The 26,161-nt window shown below is 45.8% G+C and overlaps 2 protein-coding genes across 3 annotated transcripts in view; both read right to left on the bottom strand.

Annotated features, from left to right (window-relative positions):
* The window catches only part of flt4 (fms related receptor tyrosine kinase 4), a 47,823-nt gene extending 30,767 nt beyond the window's left edge, over window positions 1-17,056 (bottom strand). For both annotated transcript variants that reach the window (XM_084469768.1, XM_084469769.1), the window contains exons 1-3: window positions 16,838-17,056; window positions 4,598-4,694; window positions 1,918-2,195 (exon numbers count right to left, since the gene is read on the bottom strand). In XM_084469768.1, the coding sequence (XP_084325894.1) occupies window positions 1,918-2,195; window positions 4,598-4,694; window positions 16,838-16,895 (433 nt within the window). In that variant the 5' untranslated portion in view covers window positions 16,896-17,056. The remainder of the gene's footprint in view (window positions 1-1,917; window positions 2,196-4,597; window positions 4,695-16,837) is intronic.
* A 3,053-nt stretch (window positions 17,057-20,109) lies between these two features.
* On the bottom strand, window positions 20,110-25,109 carry trim105 (tripartite motif containing 105). Its single transcript, XM_084469952.1, has 7 exons — window positions 25,046-25,109; window positions 24,311-24,635; window positions 23,468-23,563; window positions 22,633-22,866; window positions 22,185-22,198; window positions 21,907-22,022; window positions 20,110-21,532 (listed from the first exon to the last, which is right to left on the bottom strand). Exons 2-7 carry the CDS (start codon window positions 24,584-24,586, stop codon window positions 20,964-20,966), a joined length of 1,305 nt encoding a protein of 434 aa, XP_084326078.1. The 5' UTR covers window positions 24,587-24,635; window positions 25,046-25,109; the 3' UTR covers window positions 20,110-20,963.
* Window positions 25,110-26,161: the final 1,052 nt, after the last annotated feature.

Here is a 26,161-nt window from a genome sequence, read left to right as displayed (position 1 = left end):
TTGGAATGCATATCGTTTTGATCTCAATTACGTAATATTTGTTTGAAACACATTCTTTTGGCCACTTATAACTTTTCAGCCTTGTTGTTTGTCTCATAATTATTACTTTCTGAAAAATTATTTTGTTTGCAATAAAAAAAGTACTTAACAAAAATGCACAAATCCAACTCCATAGACCATCACTTTAATGGTTATTTGATTGTTGCATTCTGAGTTTACCAAAAGACAATGATTATTGTCTTTTGGTAAACTCAATATGCAAGTGCTATAATTGCTCTTGGTTATCTCAAGAAAAAATGTGTTTGTGTGTGTGGGGTGGATGTGTGTGTGTGTGTGTGTGTCTCCTTGTCTGTGTGTGCAACTAACAAAGACATGCATACTGACAACATGGATGTGTCTGTGTGTGTGTGTGTGTGAGAGGAAATTCTATACATCTCCTTGGACCTTGGATACCTCCCTTCCTTTCACTATTGGCACATTTCCACTGGCGGGTAGGCTTCGGACCCAGCACGCCTCAGCTCAGTAATGAGGGTGCGGTATAGCCCAGCTCAGTTACGGCTAGCGTTTCATTCAGTACCCTTATGGTAGGGCGGGGATTAAGCTGGACAAAGAGCAACAATGTAGGATGTCCAAGAAGGACGGCAAACTTTTGTGCAACATTCTCTTCAACAAACTTTCGCCGTAATATCCGAAAATATCTTGCGGGTACTGTGTTTGTTTGTTATTATCCCTCTGTCGCACGGAAGTTATTCTGTCAACCAATCAACGGACGGCGTGTGTAGCTCAAACTTGCCGGGACCATTTCAGGCACCTCAGTACCTCAACGGAGTAGTACTGTGAGACGAGTACGCCTCAATACGGCTCAGTCCGGGTCACGCCCACTTTTGGCGGTGGAAACGCGACCCGTGCCGCACCTTTGCAGACCGAACCGAGCCGCACCCTGCGGTGGAAATGCGCCATAAGTGAAAGGTCTTAAGATAGGTCTTAAGATAGTTAGCGTTTGCATTGCCACAAAGTCTGATACAGAGGCCATGCCAATCGACTGGGTTCTTTGTTGTGTAGATTCCTTTAACTGTCTTGCAGCCTTGCTTGCAACCTTGCAGACCTAACCTAGAGTGTATTGCAAATTACCTCGGTCTCTCCCGCCATGGCTGACTTCAGCTCTGGCCAATCCTAAACTCTCCACGATGATCTGCCTCACCTTTGTTGAATTTGTTGTTACTACCCACGACGTGAATGATGTACAGCCATTGTCTCATTGAACGTATGCTTGGTAGTTTTGCTGCCAGTATCTTCCCATGATCATGCTCTCATGCTATTGTTCATCAGTCTGTATGTCAGCCGGGCCAGAGACATGTGCTGACGTCGCTGACGGGTTTGTGAGAACATGCATGCATGCATGGGACTGTGTGTGTGACTATGTGGGTATACACAAGCCCTTGTGCGTGTGTATGTGTGTCCGTATGTATAGGTATGCGCATGTGTGTGCGTGCGTGTCCATATAGGCCCATGACGTGTTTTTCTCCTGAAGACATACTGGCAACAACATTTGTGTGTTTATGTATGGATGTGCATGCGTGTGTTTGCATGGGTTTGTGTGTGTTTGTGCGTGAGCCTCCATACGCGTGTGTGTGTGTGTGTATGTTTGCATGAGTGTGTGTGTGCGAGAGCAGACAGGTGTGTGTGTGTGTGTGTGTGTGTGTGTGTGTGTGTGAGCCTACATGTGTGTGTGTGTGTGTGTGTGTGTGTGTGTGTGTGTGTGTGTGTGAGTCTACATTTGTGTGTGTGTGTGTGTGTGTATGTGTGTGAGTCTACATTTGTGTGTGTGTATGTGCGTTTGTGCGTGCGTGCGCGCGCGTGCGCGTGTGTGCCTGCATGCATGCGTGTGTGTGTGTGTGATGATGTTGTTTCTCATACCCGTGACGAAGACGTAGGCGCTGGCGGCGGTGGTGCCGTCGATCAGCGGCAGGACGTCCCGGTAGTGGCAGCGGTAGGTGCCCGTGTCCGACGCCCACGGGTCGCTCAGCGACAGCGTCTTGCAGTACGGTTTCCCCGGCAACCCGCCGCACTCCCTCACCAGGGCGTAGCGCTGGCCCGGGGCGTCGGTGGGGCGGGGCGGGGCCTGCCGCTCCTGCAGCAGCTCCCTCCCCGGCAGGGTGGCGTCAGGCCACGCCCACGCCAGGGTACGCTGGCCTCTGGGGGGGGCAGCGGTCAGAGGTCAGGGGTCAGGGGTAAATGGTCCTCATTTATAGAGCGCTTTTATCCAAAGCGCTTTACAGTGTTGACTGACATTCACCCATTCATGAGCACATTCACACACCGACGGCGGAGTCAACCACGCAGGGCGACAGCCGGCGCGTCAGGAGCAATTAGGGAGAGGCGTCTTGCTCAGGGACACCACGACACTCAGCTAGGAGGTGCCGAACCAAGGCTGAACCAAGGGGGATCGAACCAAGGCCGAACCAAGGCTGGTAACCTTGCGGTTACCAGCCAACCCGCTCTACCTCCTGAGCTAATGCCGGTAGATGGTGGAGGGCTAAAGGAAAAGTTTTTTTTTATCATTGGGGAGAATGTACTGTGTCTGTGGATGGATGCTTGGCATGTGATTGTCTTGGTACCATTTGATTCAATTTGGAAAATTGGGTTAGGGTCAGGGTCATGATTTGATTCAAAATCTATTCTCGATTCAAGACGATGCCTGATAAAAAATTAGGCCTGGGCAATAAATCAATAAATTATCATATTGTGATAGACTTTTGATCAATATAAATATCAATATCAATCAATATAAAACATGTTCAATATATATCGATAAGAGACTGGACCACCGAATCTAGCAGCTGGGTGTTAGACAAACACGGTTCCATACTTATTTACAATATTTGAGTGTTTTTCATTGTTGTATCGACATTTCTCAATGAAGAAGAGTGGAAGGTCATATTAAGTGTTAAACAGAAGTGTAAATCCAGCATGGAAATTCCTAGTCTTTTTAGGTCATTCAAATTATCAATAGTTATCGATATCGATCAATATGATCAAGTTATATTGTGATACATCTTTCAGCCATATTGCCCAGGCCAACCAGAAATCTAGACGCCCCTAGCGGCAGCAAATTAAATTTGCAGCCAAGGGACATCTTGACATCAGGGGACATCACAGACCAACACCTTGATGTGGGTCTGACTTGCCAGGCTATAGGGATGCTGATTTCAGGATCTATTCTAAAGTGTGTATAAGATTGTTGTAATGTTTGAAAAAGTTATATAAACTGATCTCAAAAGGGAAAAAATTCTAGTCGAATCCTGATTCTTAAATTAATCTTGTTTTTTTCCCACCTAATGGACACATTAGGGAAGGGGGAATTCATTAACTACATTCAATTAGACAAGGTCACTTCATAACATTAAAAGTCTATTCTTTTTACTAGGAGTTGAGCATTACTCAATAGCTGCATAGTGGATAGTGTGGTCGTGGTGTACGTGTGCGTGAATTTGTGTGTGTATGTGTGTGTGTGTGTGTGTGTGTGTGTGTGCGTTCATGTATGTGAGTGTGTATGTGTGTGCTTGTCTGAGTCTCTTTATTTCCATTCTCCCGACTCTTGTGTGTCTATTCTTTTTACTAGGAGTTGAGCATTACTCAATAGCTGCATAGTGGATAGTGTGGTCGTGGTGTATGTGTGAGTGAATTTGTGTGTGTGTGTGTGTGTGTGTGTGTGTGCATGCGTGCGTGCGTGCGTGTGTGTGTGTGCGTGTGTGTTTTCGTGTGCGTATGTGCATTTGTGTGCATGCGTGCGTGCGTGCGTTTGTTCATTTTGTGTCCTTTGTCGAATAAATTCACTTATGACATGCTGCATTATACCAGGGGCATTATGAATGAGATTGAGTACATCATTATGGCTCCCCGAAAAAAAGAATAGCTCGGCTTTCACCAGCCTCCGTCGACTGCAAATGTCCATATTGGCAGACAGTGTTAATATGAAATGACTGAACAATACTGTTCCAAAATCGTACGGACCATTAATGTACTCTTGGCTATGGTATGACTCTAAATGAATAGTGGCTATCTGTTACATTTAATATACAGTCAACAATTATTTTTTTCTAAAATAGGAGAATCTCAGGAGTGCTGTATGGAGACAATTATGCAAGCATCTTGAATAGAAGCCAAACTTCCCACCATTGGAAGAAAACTCTTTGGGCATGCAATATGGCAGCATTCCATGATGTGCCAGAGATTCAGACAGTACTATCCCTCTCTGCTTCCTCTGCCCTGCATAAAACAAATGTCCTCTTCCACAGACCAACACTTCGACTACCTCCTAGGCTCTCTGGTCTAGCCTATGCCCTGCATTGGGATGTGCGAGGGAAGATTATACTGAGGACTCCTTCCTCTGATCTGCTGTGGCTAAGCCATCGAGGAAAAGAGAGTGACCTCCAAAATAAAAGTGTTTTTCTCAACAAGAAATATGCTTACTTTACTTTAATGCAGCATTCTCTATTCAAAACTCTCAAGCAGAAAATAAGAATCCCATCAGTACAACACAGACATACAGCACATGCACACACACACACACACGCACACACACTAATGGACTTGCCTGCATGTAATGGTCAGTGTTTTGTGGACTGGAATCACCAGGTCTTCGCTGCCGTTGTCGAGGGCAGGCGGCGTCATAGAAAAGCCAATCACCAGACCTGAGGGAGCGAGCGAGAGCCAGCAAACTGCATTAGATTTATGTTTCCCCAAAAGCACATTAAAGGTCAGCCAGCACCCACCAGCTTTGATAACAGTGCTCGCGGGCTGTCAACCCCCCCGCCCCCCTCCAAACACACCAGGAGCCTGTAACGCAAGAAGACGGCAGCTCAGATAACATGGTGTTCATTATGTTTACGCGCTGCAAGGCCCTAACACGCAGGGGCACCCGCACCACAGAGGCACCCACAGCACCAAGGCACCCACAGCACAAAAGAGCCCCCGAAGGCACCCAAGCCTGAGGACTCCCAGGGTGAAGGCAACGCCAGCGCACTCTGTGTCACGAGACACCGCGATCCATCTCTACCTACGCTCTCCTCCCCCGCTCTGACATAACCAGGGAAAACGATTTCACACATCTCCCCCTCTCTGTCCACATCTCCCCCTCTCTGTCCTCTCTTCCCTTACCCCCCCCCCGACCAGCACCACCCCACCCCTGTGGGTCATCAAATGAAAGACGCAACATACACAACAGTCCATTGACTGACTGGTGTTTGGTTAATGTGTTGGTGGGGAGAATGTGGTTCTCGTCCCACGCTCGCCCTCGGGGTGCTTTGAGCTGAGCCCCCCCCCCCACACACACCTCCCCTCCCCCCCAACCTCCCCTCCCCCCCCAACCTCCCCTCCCCCGTGCTCCACACCTACGCTCCATCACGCATTAAAGTGTCGCCGTGACTTATGCTCCACCTGGAAGTTGTCATGGAGGGAGACAAATACAGCCACAGCACTGGGGTTGTGGGGGGGGGGGGGGGGCGGTGGGCTGCTTTGAGACGAGCCCTGTCGGCTGCCCCCAGCCTCAGAGAGAGAAGACGGAGTTCTGCAGCGAAGGCAAACAATAAGCATTAATGACCTAAACCTCTGTGTATGTGATGCCGATGACTGATGCGGGGAATGCACCGTGTCGGATGGAAGTTGGAGGCGTTGGAGCACAGGATGGAAATTCAGACCTTTTCTCACTACCTATTGTCAAGAAAAGATCTAGTCTAGTATTGTGTACCAGTTCTATTTGTTTTATAATCACAAACCATTTTGCTTGATTTTATGTGACCATCTCTCCTCCACCCACAGATACGAGCATGTAGGAACCATCTACCACGAATAGATGGATATATATAATATATATTATATATATATATAATTTGATAATGTAACGTGTATATTTACTAAATATGTTCATAATATTACAAAAATATCTCATGCTCTCCGAAGCAGAAGACTTCAAGATGGCAGCCATTTACAAAGATGGTTATGATTTCAAAATGGTCTGTCCTGAATGACCCCATGCCATTCAGAACTTTTGGTCTCTGTAAAGCTTCACACACACACACACACACACACACACAAACAAGCCCACAAATTCCCCTGAGACATCCAGCTACCCAGGGAGCACAATAAAGCACGGACGCTCCTGTCTAAATATTATCCTCTTTGAGTCAACATTAAAACAAAAAGTGACCTCTTTTGTCTCCCTCTATCCGCAGATTCTCCTGCGAACAGAACCTCGTCATTTTTTTCAGTTTAACGTGAAACGGAGCAGCGATTGTTTAACGTTGGCGTCAGCATGGCATCGGACACGCTTGGGCTGATGTAATTTATTGCCGTGCGCTTGATGCTCGCTGTGTGTCTCGCTGTTATCCTTTGAATGCTGTGCGTCAGCCCTGTGATTTATGTGCCTCATAAAACCTCTCACCCCTTCATTCACTACTCAGCGCTCGCTGTTCGTCGTGGTTCCAGATAACATCCAACCGAGGATGAGTATATGGATCCTTATTCAGATGTATTCCAGGCCAGACCATAGAAACCCTCAAGGTGAACCATCTATCCTCTGAAACCCGGGGGCTCTCTGACGCTGACATGATGATGATTTGAACCCAAGCAACAAAAACAAAATAAATCATAATGAAACTATAACACGGTACAAAAACCAATCAAACTGCTGGGGTAGGACGAGTGCTGACGGTGAGGGTGGAAGATGATGGATGGTGGTTGGATGCCTACCAAAATTTCCCAGCTTGGCACCCTGCATGGCAGGGTAAGCTGGGATAGATCCTGGCTTTGAGGAGCTCTTCAACCCCTCATCCTGCAGAAAGGCCTTTTCTGTTTTATAGAAAAGTACAGTAGATATAACGTACTGTAAATCTTACTGTAACATACTGTAAATACTGCTACCGTACTGCTACTCTCCACTATAACGTGTGTGTCTGTGTGTGTGTGTGTGTGTGTGTGTGTGTGTGTGAGCGGTGCCCAGAGACATCTTCGTGCCATCCGGGTAAACCCATCACCCTTCACAACCTGGCCCAGAAGGAAAATATGGATAAGAGGGACCGAGGGTCGGGAAGTCCTTTGTCAGAGGTCCTCATAACGTCTCTATTTTGGGTTCTTCCTCACAGTGTTGTCTACTGTCAGGCCCCTGAGAGCTCCTGTTTATCCCCTGCTCTCCCCTCACTTCCCTTCTCGCTCTGTGGTGGCAAGCCTAATATTACAACCTGACCTGTGCATTCAGAACCAGAGCCAAGGCCTCTTTGTGCGGTAGGTATTGCTACTTACTTTTCATGTCACTGCATTTCATTTGTCTGTATGTGACCAACTAACCCTTGAACTCTTGAACATTCAATGGAGCACTTCCAAGACATTGGGAGAGCTTACCCCGCCTAGTATGCAATATACAGATACAGACAGATTACCTTGGTCCCAAAGCAAGGCTGCGCATGAATATAGAGTGAGAGAAATATCCAGACAGGGCATTGTACATGGGGAGACATTGATGTGTTGGTAACTGCCACTGCATTTCTAATGTGAGACAAAATAAAGTTTTTGTTATCTATTTATTTATGATGTTCAATCCCTGAATGTCAAAGGACATACATTAACATTCAGCACAATACTCATCATGTAGGTGCTTATAAAAAGATTTGTAGTGGATCATATGCTTCATAATTTCATATTTAGTCCTTTATACCACTGGACCATACTGGGCAGCATATCAGCATATTTCTGTTTAAAAAGTCAATAGTGATATTAAAAACCTCCTTCAATATTGAGTTTCTAGTTTTAGTAATTCATTTCCGTACATTACTGTAATGGAGCCTTAAACAAAACAGAATACTTGGTCTCTAGCCTAACCATAGCCACTAAACTGCGTACCACGACATCAATTCTGTAATGTACTCTGTGCTTATGGTTATGTTTGTTGTAATAGATCTAATTGAAATCAAACAGCAGTCAGAAATACAAGCTGGTAATAGATACCATACATCAGCATTATATTAGTTTCCCATACATTATGTAAGGGAAACTAATGCTAATATAAATGATATAATAACAAATATTAAATTGAATTTAAATATCTTATAATTCAAATATGACTCTGATACTTTTTATATACATATGCAAGACGTCTGTGATAGGCCTAATCTTCAAAACCATCAGGTATGCACGAACGTGATCCACGCGCAGGGGCCGTCGAACAGTGTGGTCTAATTACAAGCGCTGAACCGGTGGTGGCGGTGCAGTGAAGAGAACACCTGCTCCCTGACAAATTGGAAAATCTTATTTAAATGTCACGGCTGATTAGATCTCAGGGGGAGATATGATGGCTAACCTGCGCGAAGCGTCTCTAAACGGCTAATCTTGTCGCTCGACGTTCCTCTGTATCGACGATGTGGAAACCGACGTGATTTATGGTGTCAGGTCTCCCGTCCGGTTGTTAAGTACAACATGCCAGCAGGCCTGTACGCACACCACGCACCCACGCTAAGACCAGAGGCTCTACGAAGACTCATGGATCATTGGTGCTGCAACAGATCTGTCATTTTTGATTATATACACATTTATATATATAAATGTATCTATTTATATGCACACACACATTCTCCTGACAACTCCTGACACAGTCCATTGCCTGGGTGAGTTTAGTGCTTTAATGCATCTGATTTACTATCCTACATAAATGTTCATGTAGCACGTAAATGTGGATGTACCAAGGCAGCAGATATGGACGTCGGCCAATACAAATTGCTGAACGCAACGCCATCCAGACTTGTATTTTACGGGATGTGCAAAGGTGCAGGGGGTGAGAGTGTGTGCAACATCCCACTGACAGCCGTTTGTAGCCAATAGCACATCAGGAACTGTAATTCCCCCCCATCCACTCCCGTCTCCTTCCCTCTGCAGGTCCCGAGGGAGTGTGTATGTGTGTGTGTCACAGTGATTTAGCTCACAGATTCCAGATCAGGTCAATATCTTCCATATGCATGTATACTACATGCACCCCTTTACACGACCGCGGGGACCCATGCTAGGAGCGGCCAAGAGAAGAAATCCGTGTGCATGTGAATGCTCAACGTTCAATCTCGAACGTGGTTCGAGTTGCCTCAAGAAGATATGCAGCACATTAGTAATTGCTTGCCAATCTGCCGAAAGTAATTAAAGGTACGACTCAAGGGGACCTCCTGATCCCGCGCCAGAACACAGGGACTCTTTGTAAAGTGTTGATGTGATACAGTGCGCCGTCGTTGAAGTGCCATGAACGTGCTCTATGAGCGATTGTTTTGCATTGATACGGATGTCACAGGGCCGCCCTGGGGAGCACTTTGCGTTTGCTTTATTATACAAACAAACAAGCCGTTAAATAACTCCGGCCAACACGTAGTGGTGCAGAGTGTCGCATGCGCACGCCGCCATGCAAAAACCGTGCCAGATGAAGAAGCAACGAATGAGGGGTACTTCAAAAACACGGGTTCAGTGAAACGCTTCCGATGTGAGTTTCCAATATTTTCGGTGGCTATCATTGAGAGTAATATCCCTCTGCGTCTAGAACATTACCTCGCTGCTATCTCTGGGCGCGCCCTGAACACAGAATCACAACCTTCCAATTACAACCGAGTGCACGTCCGCCCCGTTTCAGTTGTTGTCGCTTGATTGCTCGAGCGTAAAAAAAAGAAAACGAAAAATTCGCTCAGAAAATGAATGGCTAACGACTACCTTTAACAAATGTGGAAAAGGGCAGAGTGCCAGAAAAAGAGTCAGATCCGGCTACCCCCTCTTTCCCATGCATTCCGCTTGGTGCTGAAGAGATAACACTGACACTTGATTTTCTTAGACCCAGAAGAGGCAGCATTCCGCGTGTTATAGAAGTGATAAAACACACACAAGTTATTGCGGTGATGCACTCCCTTCACTCTCCTTCACACTCTAATGACTCAGGGTCCGGGGAATGACAAATGGATGTTTACATGGTGAGGACATGGCTCCTTCAGACTGATATAAACTACTGAAGTGGGCTTTTTAAAGGGCTTATCGGCAATTGAAAAGCACTGGTTGTGGTTTGGAACAAACAACACAACATGCATCAAAAAGCCTGGCTTGTGAGTGTGACAGAGGTGAATTTCCACACACACGCTAGATTGTTCTGCGTTTTTTTGGGGCTTAGGAGTTTGAGTTCCCGGTATAAAAACAATACACTGTCAGTAACACGCTGTGACGTGGGCTCTTCGGGTGGTTACCATTCAGCAAGGCACTGAAAGGGCACAATTATTTGCTATGGTTAAAAGGGAAACTGATTGCCTTGGCGTTACGGGGGGACCTCCCACCGGTACTGTCCCTGTGTGTATGTACACACACGTCTGCATGCCTTCAGCGGGAGGACTCTGATCTCTGTTGTTGTGAGTAGAGATTTCGGTGAAGGGAGTATTGTCTTTTGTCTTCTGTCCCGGCCCCATCTGGCTTATTAAAGCAAACATCACGCTTTTAGTCGCCTAAAACAACTTTTCTGATGTTAATGTTTGTTTAAAAGAGCAATAAAGAAACCAAAGAAAAGAAGGGGGGGGAGGGGAGGGAAGAAACAGGCAGTGTGAATTAGGGTGTGAATTTGAATCACTGTACTGAAGGACGTGCGGGGAGGGAAAACATTTCTCAGCGTTGTGTGACACTGGAGTACCAATGAGTCAACAAATGTAAATATGGTCGCTCAAGACACAAACGCACACCCACACACGCACGCCGGCACGTGCACGCACGCACACACACACGCACACACACACAAAGACACACACTACTGTAGCACACAGCTGGTGTTTATGCAGGCTGTGGACGGCATGCTTCTGTCATGATGGAAGGGCCAGATGTATACATACTCAGAGAGCCAGAGAAAGTCCTTTCCAAGAGCACTCGGGCCTATTGACACCACTTATACCTTATATACTGCAGCTTGGCAACAAACATGGCTGAGCGATTTGAAAGACATGTCCTTTGTGTCGATGAGAGCCCGTCAATGTTCACGCTAGGGTAACCTGAAGCTTAGTTGCACAAAAAAAAAATACAATTGTGCATCTGGAAAATCTATGCGCACAACGGCGACAACGCTGGGAAAGGCCCTGATTGTACTGATTGTGAAGTACTGTGTTTCTTTCTACTGCTGCGGTGGATGATGCATCGAATGCCTCAGAGGATTGAACGGCTACTTACGTGTTTGTTTCCTCCTATTATTGATGTAAATAAATGCTGTGCTGCTCTCCGTATAACTCACAGAGCCGTAGCTCTCTGAGTTAATGAATGTGAATGTAAAGTCGCTTAATTATTCTACTTTGTCTCTTCAATGGCTCATACCAGTTGACAATTTAGGGGTTATAGAATAGAGGCATTCATCAAAGACACTAAGGAGAACACCTGCTGAGTGCAGACTTGTGGCCGTATGTTAAAACCGTTCTGGCTGCCATGAGGCATACTAATCTCAATGTGAAGCCAGCCCACCCTCACCCATGTGTGTGAAACACCGGCATCAAAGGTAAGTGTGAGCAAAACAATTAGGCTAAGCCCCCGCTATAGAACAGAATGAAAACGTCTTGTCTTTTATTGCTGCTGAACTTCCTGTTTTTCTCCATCATGTCCTTGTTTCTCCTGCTTCCCTTTTTCATGGACAGGGCAGGACATGTTGCTCTGAGTGCGTTTCCTTGCACCTCTATAGTTTTGTCTGTGATGGGTCACGTGTCATGAACAGGAAAAGAGGATCAGAGTATAAACAAAACAAAATAAACCTAATTCTGGAGACTGTGGGAGTTGTATTAATGTTGAAAAATGAAAAGTGGACATTACCCTTGATAAAAAGGATGAGAAGATTAGAAGGTTGCCATAACTTAACATATTCCAAATGTTATGGTATTTTTATACAGTTAACTAAAATACCCAAATTACGCCAAAATCCAGGAACGTACAGAAGACAAAATGAACACCTCCAACGGTTACATTTAATGCTGCATAATTGTTTAGAAATTATATGCAAATTGGGCTGAATTGGACTTAAAAAAAACAACACTTTGAGTTGTAAGCGGGGACCTTTCTCTAACTCCAAGCGTAGGTGACAAAAACAAGCCTGCAGTTGTTTCAGTGTCCCCGTGTGAGTGTGTGTAAAGGCCAGGGCCGCCGGCCTCTGAAATAGCCTGCCGTGTCCGGCAGGAGAGGGGGGGGCAGCCAGGAGGGCAGCCAGGCCACGGAGCAGACCTGGTCTCTGGGATGTGGAGTCAACCAGCCCCAGGGCTCTCCTCTCCTACCTCTTCCTCAACCTCTCTCCCTCTCTCTCTCTCTCTCTCTCTCTCTCTCGCTCTCTCTACTTACACTCTCTCTCACTGCTACCATCCATCTCCCCCACACAGACACACACACACACACACACACACACACAAATCCCCCGCACTCCTCTGAAAGAAATGGAATGGAAAAAAACAACAATAACTCACAATCTATTTCCTCAGTCAATTGGACACAAGGCCAATGCCTGTGTCAGGCAACAGACAGCCTGGCACGCACGCTTTTTGATCTCATTGTTACTACGGAGTAAGATGACATTCAGTGCGTCCCTGCACTCTGCGTTATTAGGACTCAGGCCTTTTTCCTACTTCCTGTCAGAACAGGGCTTTGCAACATAAGGATGCATGGCGCACGGCCATCTGGGGCGCGTTTCCTATCCGACTCAATCTTCCAATACCTGCCTCTCAGGCACACCGGACAGTGCGGGCTCTTCCTCTGTGACCGGCTATTTTCACCAGTCATCACTTTTTTATGACTTAGGTGATATTTGTTTCCCCCTAGTTGTGGGGGGGGGGGGGTGGTTAATACTTGATGGAATATAACTGGATAGCTGCAGGCACTGCTGTATTGACTATCAATGGTATGATTTGGTTTTCTTCTCACTGATTGATAACCAATGTTGAGAAGATGGGGTGATTTTGATTGCAAAAAGGTTGAGCCTTTGCTGCAAACATCAGAACACGCTGCATGTGATCTTATGGGTGCAGGGTAACGACCCTGTTGCTATGGTGGCGGCTGCCTCAGACATCCTTTGTGAACCTGGGTGAACATGGCAGCGCTGGAGACAAGGTCAACGGTGCAAGTTTTTAGCAGTTCGCTCCAAATGGAGGTTGAAGGCCTCGGGAGAGCGCAGCACATTTCCATTAGGCCGCGCCAATATGTTCTCGTTCCCATGAACCCGGGTGGATCATAGCGTAGGATTGATATTGGTGCTCCGTTAAAAACCAACACTCATTCAATAAGCAATCACGCAGCTGCTGATGCAACAGATGACGGTGCTGCCCCAGAGGAGAGTCCCAATAGTAATAGCCACTAAGCTTCTTGTTAACACCAGAAGTGATAGAAATGAGGCTCATCATTGCTAAGAAAACACAAACGCTGGTGTAACATCCCGTCGATGCTGGGGAAGGGGAGATTTTGCCCTCGCGCTGAGGCCTTTGCAGGTGTGGCACCGCATGCAATTAATTCTGGATAGGCTGATAGTGGAAGGGTTCCTCGTGTGTTGAAATGGGCCCCTTAAACAGCAGCCAATTTTCACGTGTTATTGCAGGGTAGATACAGGTGTTATTTATTACGGCCCTGACATTGGGATCGGAATTAATGATCAATCAATTACACCTGTGTTTACACTGCTATGAAATGTCAAAATGGCTGCTGTGAAAAGGGCACGTCGGAGTACACTGCGTTCTTCCCACTTCAACTCCTTCACTTTGGGTGGAGTGAGGAGGTGATTGCCATGCATTTGGGAGTTTCTCAGCCATGTTCCAGTTTAACCACAGAATACGTGGGAGTCCAAAAGAGAACTTTAATCCATTAGTGATGCAATTACAGCTGACGCAATAAAACTCCCATAGGAAAAACTGTTACTTTACTACATACTTCAAAGAAAATGCTTGTTTTCTGTTGTGTTGATGCATTCCGATTTCAAGGACTCCAACCACAAAGTAGTAGCTGATCACTGGATGTCTTTTCTCTGTGACTAACACCAAAAATCAATACCACTGCTTGCTGTTTGAGAAATGACTAAGAAGAGATGATAAAGAGATTGGTAATGCCAACATAATCCGAGGAAAGTGGCTATGCCTGCCTTAAGGTGAGGCCTGTTTATTGTTCTTCAATTTAGTATGGAAGGCACGCAGCCTAGAGGCATCTTATGTTATGGGAACGTGGCTCAGGGAAGACGCTCACTGCATTGCGAGTCAAAAGAAACATACATTTCTCTCACACCACAAGAGAATATACCGTGCCTCAGCGTGGCCCCCCTGATATGATACCATGGGAAAAGAACAGCCCTTCCTAAAGCCAGTACAGTAGAATCCAGTAAATACAGCGTAAAATAACGATGTACTTATGTAAATAATAGCCTCGCAACACATTGAGGGGTCAAGGGGATGGAAGAAAGAAAAAAAAAACGAAATAAATAAATAAACACAGGTGGTTTGCATTAAATGTCTGACACTCACTAGACAGTAAGTTGGCCCTGGCTATGGATTCCTGCCGTTGAGAGAGATAATCCCTCCGCGCACACAACGCATGGGTGCTGGTGTATAGATTGACCAAACGCCTGAAAGCCATACGTGATGACAACACGGTTCCCGCACAACAGCTGGCCGCTACAACGTGCTCCCATATGTCCCGCACGATGACAGAGCCGCCGCTGTTGGCATATTTATTCATCCGACTTTCCCCCCACCCGGTACCGACGGCATTCCACTCTTTCTACGTGTGGTTACACCCGTAACACCACCACCACCACACTCTCCACTCCCTCGCCAGCTAATATCCAAGGGCACGGATCCCCCCCAATCCCAGCGAGGATCCCCCTTATGCGGTTGAAACCCGAGGATCACAGCCGCGAGATTGGAGGCGCGCTGTTGGCTGGAGCCACCCCACCCAACAGACAGTAGGTGACTACAATAACACACTTTCAGATTGGTTTTTCGGGGGGGGGGGATAATCTGATCAAGCAGAGGTATGCACACAGAAAACACACACACACACACACACACACACACACACACACACACACGCTGACCACTAACAGTACTAACAACATTGAGCCATCGGTGGGGGCAGGGGGGTGGGGGGAGACACACATCATCGCTCTCATTTGGATTCAGAGCTCGGCCTCTGCTCTGTCTGAAACTGCTGTTTTGTTTTTGGCTAATCAGTTTATATGGTCAGTCATATGACAGCCAAGAGGGAGCACATCCAGGGATGATCGGTGAGTCATCAAAGCTTTAGATCTCAGTAACCTGGAGGCACCGAGCACCAGATCCTTTTCACTACACCAATGTCCCCAAAATGTTTAGTTTCATTTTTTTCTGCCCTCTCGTCAGGAAGAGGAGGAAGAAGAAGGAGGTGAAATGGTCTGTTTCAGTCTGAGACTCGAGACTGAAACATGGCACTGCTGACCCTGCAACGACCGAGGTGGAAAAGTATTGTATCGAGAGTGAATAACCCCCACACACACAAACTACCTCATCCTCCGGCCCCCACAGGCCTTAATCTTATCATTGCAGGAAATAAACTCATATTTATTGCTTTTTTCAGCGACCACCTTGGTAGCCTTCTTTTATATCACAACTGAATAGATTTGCTTCAGTTGAACAGCAAACACCATCAATCCCAGCGCTTTTCCTATGAGGACAGGCCTCCTCTCTGATCCATCCTACTACATGTATTAAGTAATGATGATGGTCATGATTTAAATGAGGATGAGGAGGAGGCGGCGGTGGAGAAAGAGGAGGAGGAGGAAGAGGAGGAACTGGTTAAGGAACTGTGACGTGGGACAATTACTCTCTTGGCGTCGCTTTGTAGATTCTATACACTAATATGTGAATGGAGAATTAAGTAAGAAGTAATGAAGTTAATAAAAAGTGGGAGAATAATAGCATGCAAGCACACTAGGATACAATAATGTATGCCTTCATTGATAGTATCTTAATATTATAGCAATACTAAATCAGAAATCGAGAATAAATGTTGATACATGTCCCGTATCCTGCCGAGGTGACACACATCGAGTGTGAGTCATAGCCTGAATAGAGCAACAGCCAATCAGCACCCTGGGTGGCCATATGGTATCTCTTCCTCCAAAAAAGAGCCCCAGCTGTTCAGCAGTAACTCTGAATGGAGGGTCTACTCCGAACCTCGAGTTCAGCCTCAAGTCAAAACTGCAAACTTAGGGGTATGTCGACAAATACATGTATTTGTTCCATATCACCTGTGGACCTACTTAATCAATAGTAAGGGAGGTCGCCGCCAAGTTCACGAGGTCAACATTAAAGGTGTTAAGAGGTCTTAATATATTGCAGTTCAACGCTCCGTCTTTAATGTCACTCCCTAACCTAAGGAATTACCTAATAAAAAAGTTGCAAATCATAAACTATAACACTTTCTCTGCCAACTCACCATCACATTTGACACATGTTTAACTAGCTAACATTCGGGAAATTATTTTAACACAAAGTTTTTTATATAACATACCCTATATTAAAATATAGGCAATAGCCTGAATATATTACATCGGCATTGACTCGGTCACAATTCAATCATTTGTAATTCAGATGGATATTTACAGTTTTACATGTTAATAAATTAACGGATCTTTTTGATAATGCAAGAGACGCCTGTGGAATGTTTTGATGAACAGCGAACATGAGATGTTCCACTTGAGTATCGAAGGACAGTGTCTGATGAGCAGAACAGCTCGTCCTCCTCTACTTTGACATGCAATCAAAACTTTTTCTCTTCAAAACTTTCAAGAAGTCATGCTCACCTGAGGCACACGCAATTACAATCCAAACTCGACAGAAAAACGTCGCATCTGTCTTCATTTCCAGGTTTCCAGTTGGCAGTGGTAAGCCAATATTTATTTTTTATGGAATATTCTTTTTTAAATCCTAAATCTTTGCGTAGTCAACCACTGTAGAAAGGCGGGAAACGCTGTGGAAAGTCGCTTAAATAGTCCGCGTCTGCAAAACACTCTTCAGGTGAACTCCGGGCGAACGATGCGTTCCCCCACTCGGCTGCTGGAGAGAGGATGTGCGAATTCCGGAATGGTAAGAAAAAGAAAAGCGTTTTCCTGGATGCACAGGGCAGTGAATGGGATTTACAATGATTTCCCTTTCCCCTGCTCGTGACTGGACCACGCACACCCACCCCTCTAGTTCATAAAACAAGCAACTAAAGTGTGTGTGTGTGTGTGTGTGTGTGTGTGTGTGTGTGTGTGTGTGTGTGTGTGTGTGTGTGTGTGTGTGTGTGTGTGTGTGTGTGTGTGTGTGTGTGTGTGGAGTGGGGGGGGTCCATAATCCATGACAAATTTTCTTCCTGGTCTAAAGATTACATTTACATCATGGCCACCTGATCGGGTTGTTTTAATTAAGCCTACACAATATTATACTGAGTTGTTTCATTGAGCTGGTGAGCTTTGGGAACCAGAATGCATGTGTCTTAATATCCAAAGGGTAATTTTTTTGATTCGATTGAGTATTATTGATCCATTAAAAAGGTTATCTACAGCACGATACTGTTCTAAAGCACAGCAAATAACAGCAATTTAACTTGGGGATTTTACTATTACAGAGGCCAGCAGATGATAAGGTATCTTATACAATGGTGATGGAACATGCTATGGTGGAAGATGTGCAGTAGGACTTTCATCAAACATCTCAAATTACTGCCTGGTGTTTCATCATTTTAAAATAAAGGATTCCTAGTATCTCATCTTTCCAGAGCTACAAGTTAGAACACATAAAACCATTTATATTCTGTGAATTGCCATGCTTAATGTAGTGTGACAATTGTGTTGGTGAACACATCTTCTAAATGTAAAAGCATGGCTACACATGCACAAACCCTGTACTTGAACAACATGTGTGTGTGTGTGTGTGTGTGTGTGTGTGTGTGTGTGTGTGTGTGTGTGTGTGTGTGTGTGTGTGTGTGTGTGTGTGTGTGGGTGGGTGGGTGGGTGGGTGGGTGGGTGTGGGTGTGTGTGTGTGTGTGTGTGTGTGTGCATGTGCCTATGTGTGCGTTTGTGCTTGCATGTGTAGCTGCAACCATTTTTCGACAGAAAAAATGACCATGATTACAATTCATATCTCATCAATTGAGCAGATACCACCACCACCACCCTTTTGTTCTCAAAACTCACATGGAGCGAAACTTATAACATAACAAATTATGTTTCCAGAATGAGTGTAATTTTATCTTCCTTCCCACCTAATGGGCCATGCTATTTATTCATTTAAATGGGTTTGTGCTTTGGTTGAATAAACTGAACACAAGTCATCCCTATAAATTAGTTATTATGTGATTGATTTCACAAAGAGTAACAAAAGTCAGGCTAAAAGCAATGAATGAGCAGCAACATGGAGCAGAAGGAACATGTCGTGTTTTTGTGGGCACACCACTACCCTTCTCATTTACAGCAGTCCACTAGCCTGGCCCAGAAAATCAATGTTGTGATTGACTGGATGTAATTAAAAAAGGGTTATTGCACACTTCCCTCCGAGAAATAAAAACAGACTTCAACCTGTGGCCGGTCTAGCATGCTGTGGGAAGTTCCAATGTTCAATTACAAATACAATAGAGCTGATTGCCAGCAAATAGAACTGCTAATCACGGATGTCAAAACAGACATCTGACCATTCAAAAACAAACCAGCCACAAATTAAGATATGTTGACGGTGGCAACTCTGGGGAGTGAGATGAAAGCTGTATAGTGCAGCTTTGCTCCTGGGGGGGGACGGGACTAAAAGAGCTCAAGGACTCGTCCTTGAAGGGCCACCAGTGCATCCGGCCTACCCTCTGCAGGAAACACATAACGGATCCACTGGTGCCATCCTAGGAAGGATGTGGAAAATACAGACAACCCACTCACTCACTGGCTGCCACTCATTCACATGCTCCCTCATCAACTACCCTGCATGCTGGGACAGGCTACTTTGATGTGCCTGAAAAGGCTTGTACGCCGTGGTTAATGTTTGGACTGTGGCCCCCACCCCCACTGGGAATGAAACAATCACAGGTCATGCTGGTCGATTAGAATCTGTCATGCACGTTGGTTGTCACCTAATACATCGTAAAAACAAGAAAGGCCCTAATGCACACAGCGTAACATCCGCAGTGAGTCGGCAGACTGATAATAAGCGCAGGTTTTAGTTACTCCGAGTCCAACCTCATTTATTCAGCATTTCGCCAGATTCAATTTATTTATTTACCAAATAGAATTCTGTAATTCCATTGACTAAAGGTCAGACTCCAAACACCAGCAACTCACAAAGTCAGCCCGAGTTACTTTTCACTTTTTTTTTTTTTCAACACCGTGACAGCGACACGGCTAGAGAAAGAGGTCAAAGTCTGTTTTAGACAGTAGTTGTTTTTAGTCTGCAGTAAATGCAGCCATTCATTCAGCGCTTGCTGCTTTCCAGCGGAGGCACACGTATTCGGTCTGGGCAGTCGTCCGTACTAGTTTCCAGTCTGCAGGAGAGGACGCCACAGTATCCTGCAGTTTTACCCCCAGAGGCTTGTCCAGCAGCCCCTGACTCTCTCACTGTTTGTCTGACCTCTGACCGGCAGAAGGGAAACAGGACATTGGTGCGCTCGTGTGTTTGGAGAGATAACCACAGGACACGGCCCATCCTCGCAGTTAGAGTGTCAGGGATGGCTCAGATGTGTTCAGAACTTCCACACCAGGTGCAGGTCTGTCAGGACTCCCCCCCCCCCCCCCCCCCCATCACACACACACGTGCGAGCACACACACACAGGACGCTTTATTGTTCCATCTTTTTGTGTGAACCACTTTGTCATCCTTGCATATTTCAAGCAAGGTCACCTGAGAGTCATAGGCCTGGGGGGAGAAACGGCCATATAAAGTGAAGTTCATTATGTATTTTAAAATCGTGCAGACATTGTTCTTTTTTGCCATGTAAACGGTGGGATTTGATGGCTGGGATTTTTGGCAGTGTTCAGTGCAGTGCTATAATAGCAAATATAAAATGAGATGGGCAGCAAAATTAATGAGATAAACAACTCAATAATGCTTGATTGTCTGTAATAATACATTTAATAGATTTAAATTTAAATTGGCACAAAAATTTACACAATATACCCACAATGTACTGCAAAAGTCAATACTTTGCAATCATAATTTTTTTTAACCAAATCTTCCAAGTCAAACAAAAAAGCCAATAAAGTCAACAAAGGACATTTTACTTTCAAATCCGCAATGCAATGAATGAGAAGGCTAATAATAAAAATATAATCTAGTGATCTAAGGTTTTGCAAAGGTCCGAAATGCTTCCAACAACATCTCAAGTGGTTTGGAAATTTTTCTTGGTATTTTGATGATTCGATGAAGATTTTATTCAATGCACGCATGCATTGAGTCCACTGTTTGGCAGAATAATGGTCATCAGCAGCCATTATATTAAAAGAACATTGACAAATCAGTAGAATGTAATAACTAGTGTGCGGTAAAGTGCTGAAGCACTTGAACTATAATTGGCTTTTAAAGTTTGGCAGGCTACACAAGGAAGCTTATTGTCATACAATTTAGGTTAAGCACAGCATCATTCATTTCCCAGTCATCCTCAGATGTCCTCAGATCCCCATTGTTCGTTTTCAGATCCAAAAGGAATATATATAGCAAAGTCTGCCAATGAAGAAACAATTAAATCAAATGTCGGGATAATTGAACAATGAGATGAGAAGCTAGGCGAGCTGCTGGCTCATACCATGGCAGAGTCAACAACGTAGGCTGTAACAAGATGTACACCATTGACAAAAACAACAGTTGTAACTGCACTAGCTAAGCAGGGCTACAAAGGCCCTTGGTCATGAGAATGGAACGGACATCTCGGTCCGGTAAGGTCAGGCGTTGCCTCGGCCGCCCCGAACGCACTTAGAGCACCAGAGAGACGGGGAGGTGATGTATGAGCTGGATGGGCTGTGGTCTCTGGCAGTCGTCGGCGATGCAGGGGCTGAAGAAGGGGTACACCTTGCCCCGGGGGCCGTCAGCAAACGAGTGCAGAAGGCTCATGTTGTCCGCGTCGTAAAAGGACACCCGCCGTTCCTCGCAGTCCAGGAACACGCCGATGCGCCGCGGCGGCGCCAGCGAGCGCACCGGCAGCCGGGTCCAGGGCTGGGTGCCCGCCGAGTACTCGCCGCCGTTGCGCAGCCTCAGCGTCCAGTAGCCGCTCTCGGGGCTGAGCTTGACGCGGGCGCCCCGGTCCACCGCCTCCGACGCCACGCCCAGGTCCCACTTGTGCTTGCTGCCCACGCCCACCTCCCAGTAGTGGCGGCCCGACCCGAAGCCCTCGGCGGCCAGCACGTTGACGCACTGCAGGAAGCGCTTGGGGCTGGGCTTGTACGGGACCAGGCCGCTGCCGGACTCCACCGCCAGCGTCTTGTCCCTGGAGACGTAGACGCTCGGATGGGCCGTGTCCATGTCAAAGGTCAACGGGGCCGGACCTATGAGGCGTGCGGGGTAAATAAAGGCTCGAGTGACGTGTGATAAGAACAGATCATAATCTCGTGTGATAAGACTCTGCGTCATTGTCACAATGTGAAACATTTATTAATGTCCTCCAATGTGGGTGTGTTATAGTCTGACGGTAATTCTTCCTCCTGTACAGAGAATTTCTCTTTGTTTTCATTGCTTATTGTACACACAGAGGGATTCTCTTGTATGGAGAATCTCTCTTTGTTTTCATTGCTTATTGTACACACAGAGGGATTCTCCTGTACGGAGAATCTCTCTTTGTTTTCATTGCTTATTGTACACACAGTTGTTTTTCTTTCATGCAGCGGCCTAAGAGGAGAACACACCTGAGGGAAAGCATTACCTGGTTTTAAAGACTTGAACATCTTCCTCCACGTGATGTACTGTAATGGCGCTGTGTATTTGACGCTAAAAGCATTCATATCTAGCTCCGGCGCCGCGTCCACCTGTACACACAGCCTGGCGAAATGCAAACAAACGTTTTCAGGTATGCACGGGTCATTTGTTCACAGGGCAGTTGTCACTACCTGCACACAGATGGAAAGGCTAATCATATAACTGTGTCATGTGTGAGTGCAGACCAAATAATCGTCTATCAAACATAATGTCATTATTGCTCACCTTATCTGTGGAAGCTAAGAGACAGAGAGGGGGTGAGGAGGGAAAAAAACAAGATTTGCACTGCATTAGTGCTATTCTGAAAGGAGACAAGCGAAACTGATTGCAAAATTGAATTATCCAAACTGATAATATAATAGTAAGGGGTCTCGTTTGAACAATACACAAATGATTCGGAAAGAGTAGACCTCCTTATCTACCAAGTGTATTCTACTTGATGTACCCCTTTTGGTGATGATGGTGATTGTGTGTAGGAGTGCACACAATCACACAGTGTGTCCTGTGTTTGTCCTCTGTGATTCCGTACAGTGTCCTTGTGTCTGAGATGGAGTTTATTGAATGGATTATTATAAAAACTAAAAAAGTATTGGCTATTATTATATCACTCCAAGCTGATTTCCTAGTAATTAGCACAGGCCAAAACACCTCACCTGGACGGGCCAACGCTCACCTCGGTCAGTGTGGTGTTTTCGCTGGCGGCGAAGGCCTGCTGCAGCGCTCTGATGTTCTGCTCCAGCTCCTTCACCGCCTCCCGGCTGTCCTCTAGGTGGCGCCGCAGTTTATCCGTCATCTCCCTCTGCTCCCGCCTCATCTGCTCCAGCACGCAGGCCTCCTCCTCCTGGAGGAACTGCTGCAGGGCCCTGAACTCGCCCTGGACACGGGCCTGAAGCTCAGCTCCCACCCTCTGAGGAAAAAGGAGGAGGGACCCGCGGCTGGTGAAGGACCTGCAGTATACCGTGGTTTGGACTGAACACCAGCTCCATCCTGATCCGAATCCATAACGCTGGCGAGTTGACCGGACCCTGTGTGCTGATTCAAGGGGTATGGGTGTTTTGTCCTTACGATGCAATACTAATTGAAATTAACCTATGGAGTGCTTAGTGGCAGAGGTGCTGTTATCGCAGGTGTTTTTCATTACCTAAGGTAATATAAGAGGTCTTGTTATCTCAATTTCTCAAGAACCCCTGCAACTTTCCAAGTTAATTGGGCAGACCGTTGAAACTCTACATTTCAGAGGCTGCAAAACACATCTTGAAGCTGAGGTCACATAATTGGAGTTAACGATGCCCAGACCATTCAGAACATCACTGAACACACAAGCAAGTGTGATATTTAAAGGGCCATGTTGGCAACAGATAGGTGTGCATTCATTTGTAAAGACCTGCTTTATGCATTGAAGCACTCACTATATCAGCAAGCATCACCCAATATAGCTCTTTGGACTGATATGAGCAATCTTATCTGTTAAGTGCTGTCAGCCCTTGTGGTCACACAGACCAGTGTACCTTTATGGTGTCCATCTTCTCTTGGTCCCTGTGGATTGTGTTGAAGAACTCTTCTTTCTTCACGAGATGGCTTTCCAATGACTCTTTCAGTTGTTTCTGATTAAACAAATTGAAGATAAAAGAAGGTAGCAAAACATCATCTGCATAACAACGGAACATATTGTACTGCTACATTTCCTTTGGGCATAGTCATACGGTCATCATGCATATTTATGATACAGTTAGAAGGAGAGGCAGTTGATCTTTGCTCTTAGCAATTCATGGGAGGGATATCACAGCTAGAATTGTATTTAATTGACTGAGCTAGTGTCATCTACACTGTTCTGTAAACAAGCAAAAAGCAACTTTTATCAGCTGTGGATAGCTCCAAGGTGGACTGCCATTGACTTCAACTGTATTGATTATTCCAGTTCACAGGACTTAGAGTCTTGAGCTAGCGAGGCAGCTGGATTTGCGAGATTGGGATCACGCAAGATTCCAAGTAATGCGCTTGTGGCCGAACCTCAGGGGTTCGGACCAATCAGTGTTCTATGACTTGATGAACTACATGATCTGCGTGATACGTGATAGACAGATGGTTCATTCAATCACCTGCCAAGTATTTTTTGAAAGTGCCTGTCCTTCCCAAAGTGTTTCCAAGGACAACATCCCAGATGGTTCGGTGTAAAACCATCTGGCGTGTCAGGTTAATGAAGACCTGCTTCAAAGCTATACGTCAACTGATATAGCCTATACTTTGAAAACACAGAGGACCTGGACCAGGCACCTATCAGAAATCCAATTAGAGCTGAATACATACTCTTTATTGCTGGAAAATTTGAACAAATTTCAACAATAGCCCACCTCTATATTCTTTGTGTAGCTGTCCGAAGAGCTGGCTCTGACCTTCTCCACCATGGCCGTCACCAAGTAGTTGGTGTGAAACTGTTTGGAGCTGAACTCCTTGCGGCACTGGGGACAGCTCACACACCCCTGTACCCCTCTCCAGTACCTGGAGATGCAGTTCTTGCAGAAGTGGTGCACGCAGGGCAACATGACAGGGTCTCGGAACAAATCACAGCATATCGCACACGTCAGGTCCTCCCGTAGACTGCCTCTATGAGACGCAGCCACCGCCATGGTGCTCAGATGGTGTCTTGATGTGGAGATATAGCAGTGAAAACAGACCCTAGATGGAGAAACAATGTTTTTTAAAGCTGTAATACTCTCAACACCCACGGCATATCCTGCAGGAACGTCAGGGTAAACAACACGTTGCAGCGGCAACTCGACTCTATCCACGTAGGCCTAGTTTATGCTAGCTGCCGAAAGCGAAAGTACTTGGGAGTAAAGCGGTTTACGGGAGTCATCCTTATGGTCGATCACGAGATTGCGTGCTTCATTGCGGTGTCAACAAGTTAATGTTTTGCACGACAGGGGTTGGCATTTGATGCCATAACAACAAAGCAAGTACTGGACGCGTTGTCCAAGACGCAAGAAGTTGCGCCTAAAAAAGAGCTAGCCAAGAAGCGAGGCTAATATTCGAACATGTGGGAATACTATACGCTTTATGTTGCGCTTTTTAATGAACTTACTGACCGAGTTTTGCCACCCAAAGTGTCCCTATCTTTTCCTGGGCTGGGAAGTTGGAGCGCGCCGCTGCTTGAGGTTGGAACAAAACAGGGAACACTGTGTACAGTACGGGACACGCCCCACGAGTACACCGCGTCCTCTGATTGGTCCACACCTCCGATTGTCATGCGTTCCAAAGTAAACACACACACACTGAATTCACATTTCACCACCCGTGTTTCTGCAATAACGCACCATCCATGTTTCGCTGTAGGCTGATAGGACAGGTCAGTCAGGTCCAGTCATTTTTGTTTTCATAGCCCTTAAACAAAGTTACATTCTCAATGGGATTTACTGCCATATATTTATGACACCCCATAACCCTAGCCCCCCAAAGAGAAATGAATAAAACCCTTAATTAACAAGGACGCTCACTGGTGTTCCTTAATCAGATATAGGCATACTAGTGGCATCAATCAGCAGGCTTAACAGGAAAACAATAGTATACCCATAGGGAATCTAATTAAGTGTCTAATTTTTGCAATCAAATATCCACAGGTGTGATCTCTTGCATGTGGAAAAACAGTCAAGCCTCACAGGTGAATACAAAGCAACAGAGAGGTGGAGAGACATACAGGCTTCTCTCTCTCTCTCTCTCTCTCTCTCTCTCTCTCTCTCTCTCTCTCTCTCTCTCTCTCTCTCTCTCACTCACTCACTCACTCACTCACTCACTCACTCACTCACTCATTCACTGCCTGCCGTTGAAACGGAGGAGGAGAATAGCGTTTGTGTGAAAAGTAGTGTACCGTGTGTAAAGGAGAATTTACCTAGTCGGTGCATGAGAAAGCGCCACAATGTTCTCTATAGAATCAGGAGAAATACAAGGAATCATTGGATGGAGAGCTGTGATGCAGTTGCTGCTGGCACAGTGATCATTGTTTTCAGGAGTCTTGAACAAAGAGAGGCAGCAACAGACGCACGTCTTTCATGTGCCAACTTTGATTCGAGGCAGTGCCATGATGTGATACCCCACCTGGTCACACAATAATTTCTGTTATAGTGGTTGGTATATATTTCCATTCTACTTTTTTCTTTTGTGCACCATCTTGACTGGAGCCAACTGGTAACCATGGATGTGATTCT

This window comes from Micromesistius poutassou, assembly GCF_964030765.1.
Source record: "Micromesistius poutassou genome assembly, chromosome: 6".
Classification (NCBI taxonomy): Eukaryota; Metazoa; Chordata; class Actinopteri; order Gadiformes; family Gadidae; genus Micromesistius; species Micromesistius poutassou.
This window is presented reverse-complemented; position numbering and strand designations above follow the sequence as displayed.

Excerpts from the sequence above, each read along its gene's own strand:
- trim105 (XM_084469952.1), bottom strand. The coding sequence starts at position 24,586 with ATGGCGGTGGCTGCGTCTCATAGAGGCAGTCTACGGGAGGACCTGACG. Across the intron at positions 23,564-24,310 it reads GCTACACAAAGAATATAGAG|AAACAACTGAAAGAGTCATT; the intron begins GTGGGCTATTGT and ends TTGTTTAATCAG. Across the intron at positions 22,867-23,467 it reads AGAAGATGGACACCATAAAG|AGGGTGGGAGCTGAGCTTCA; the intron begins GTACACTGGTCT and ends CTTTTTCCTCAG.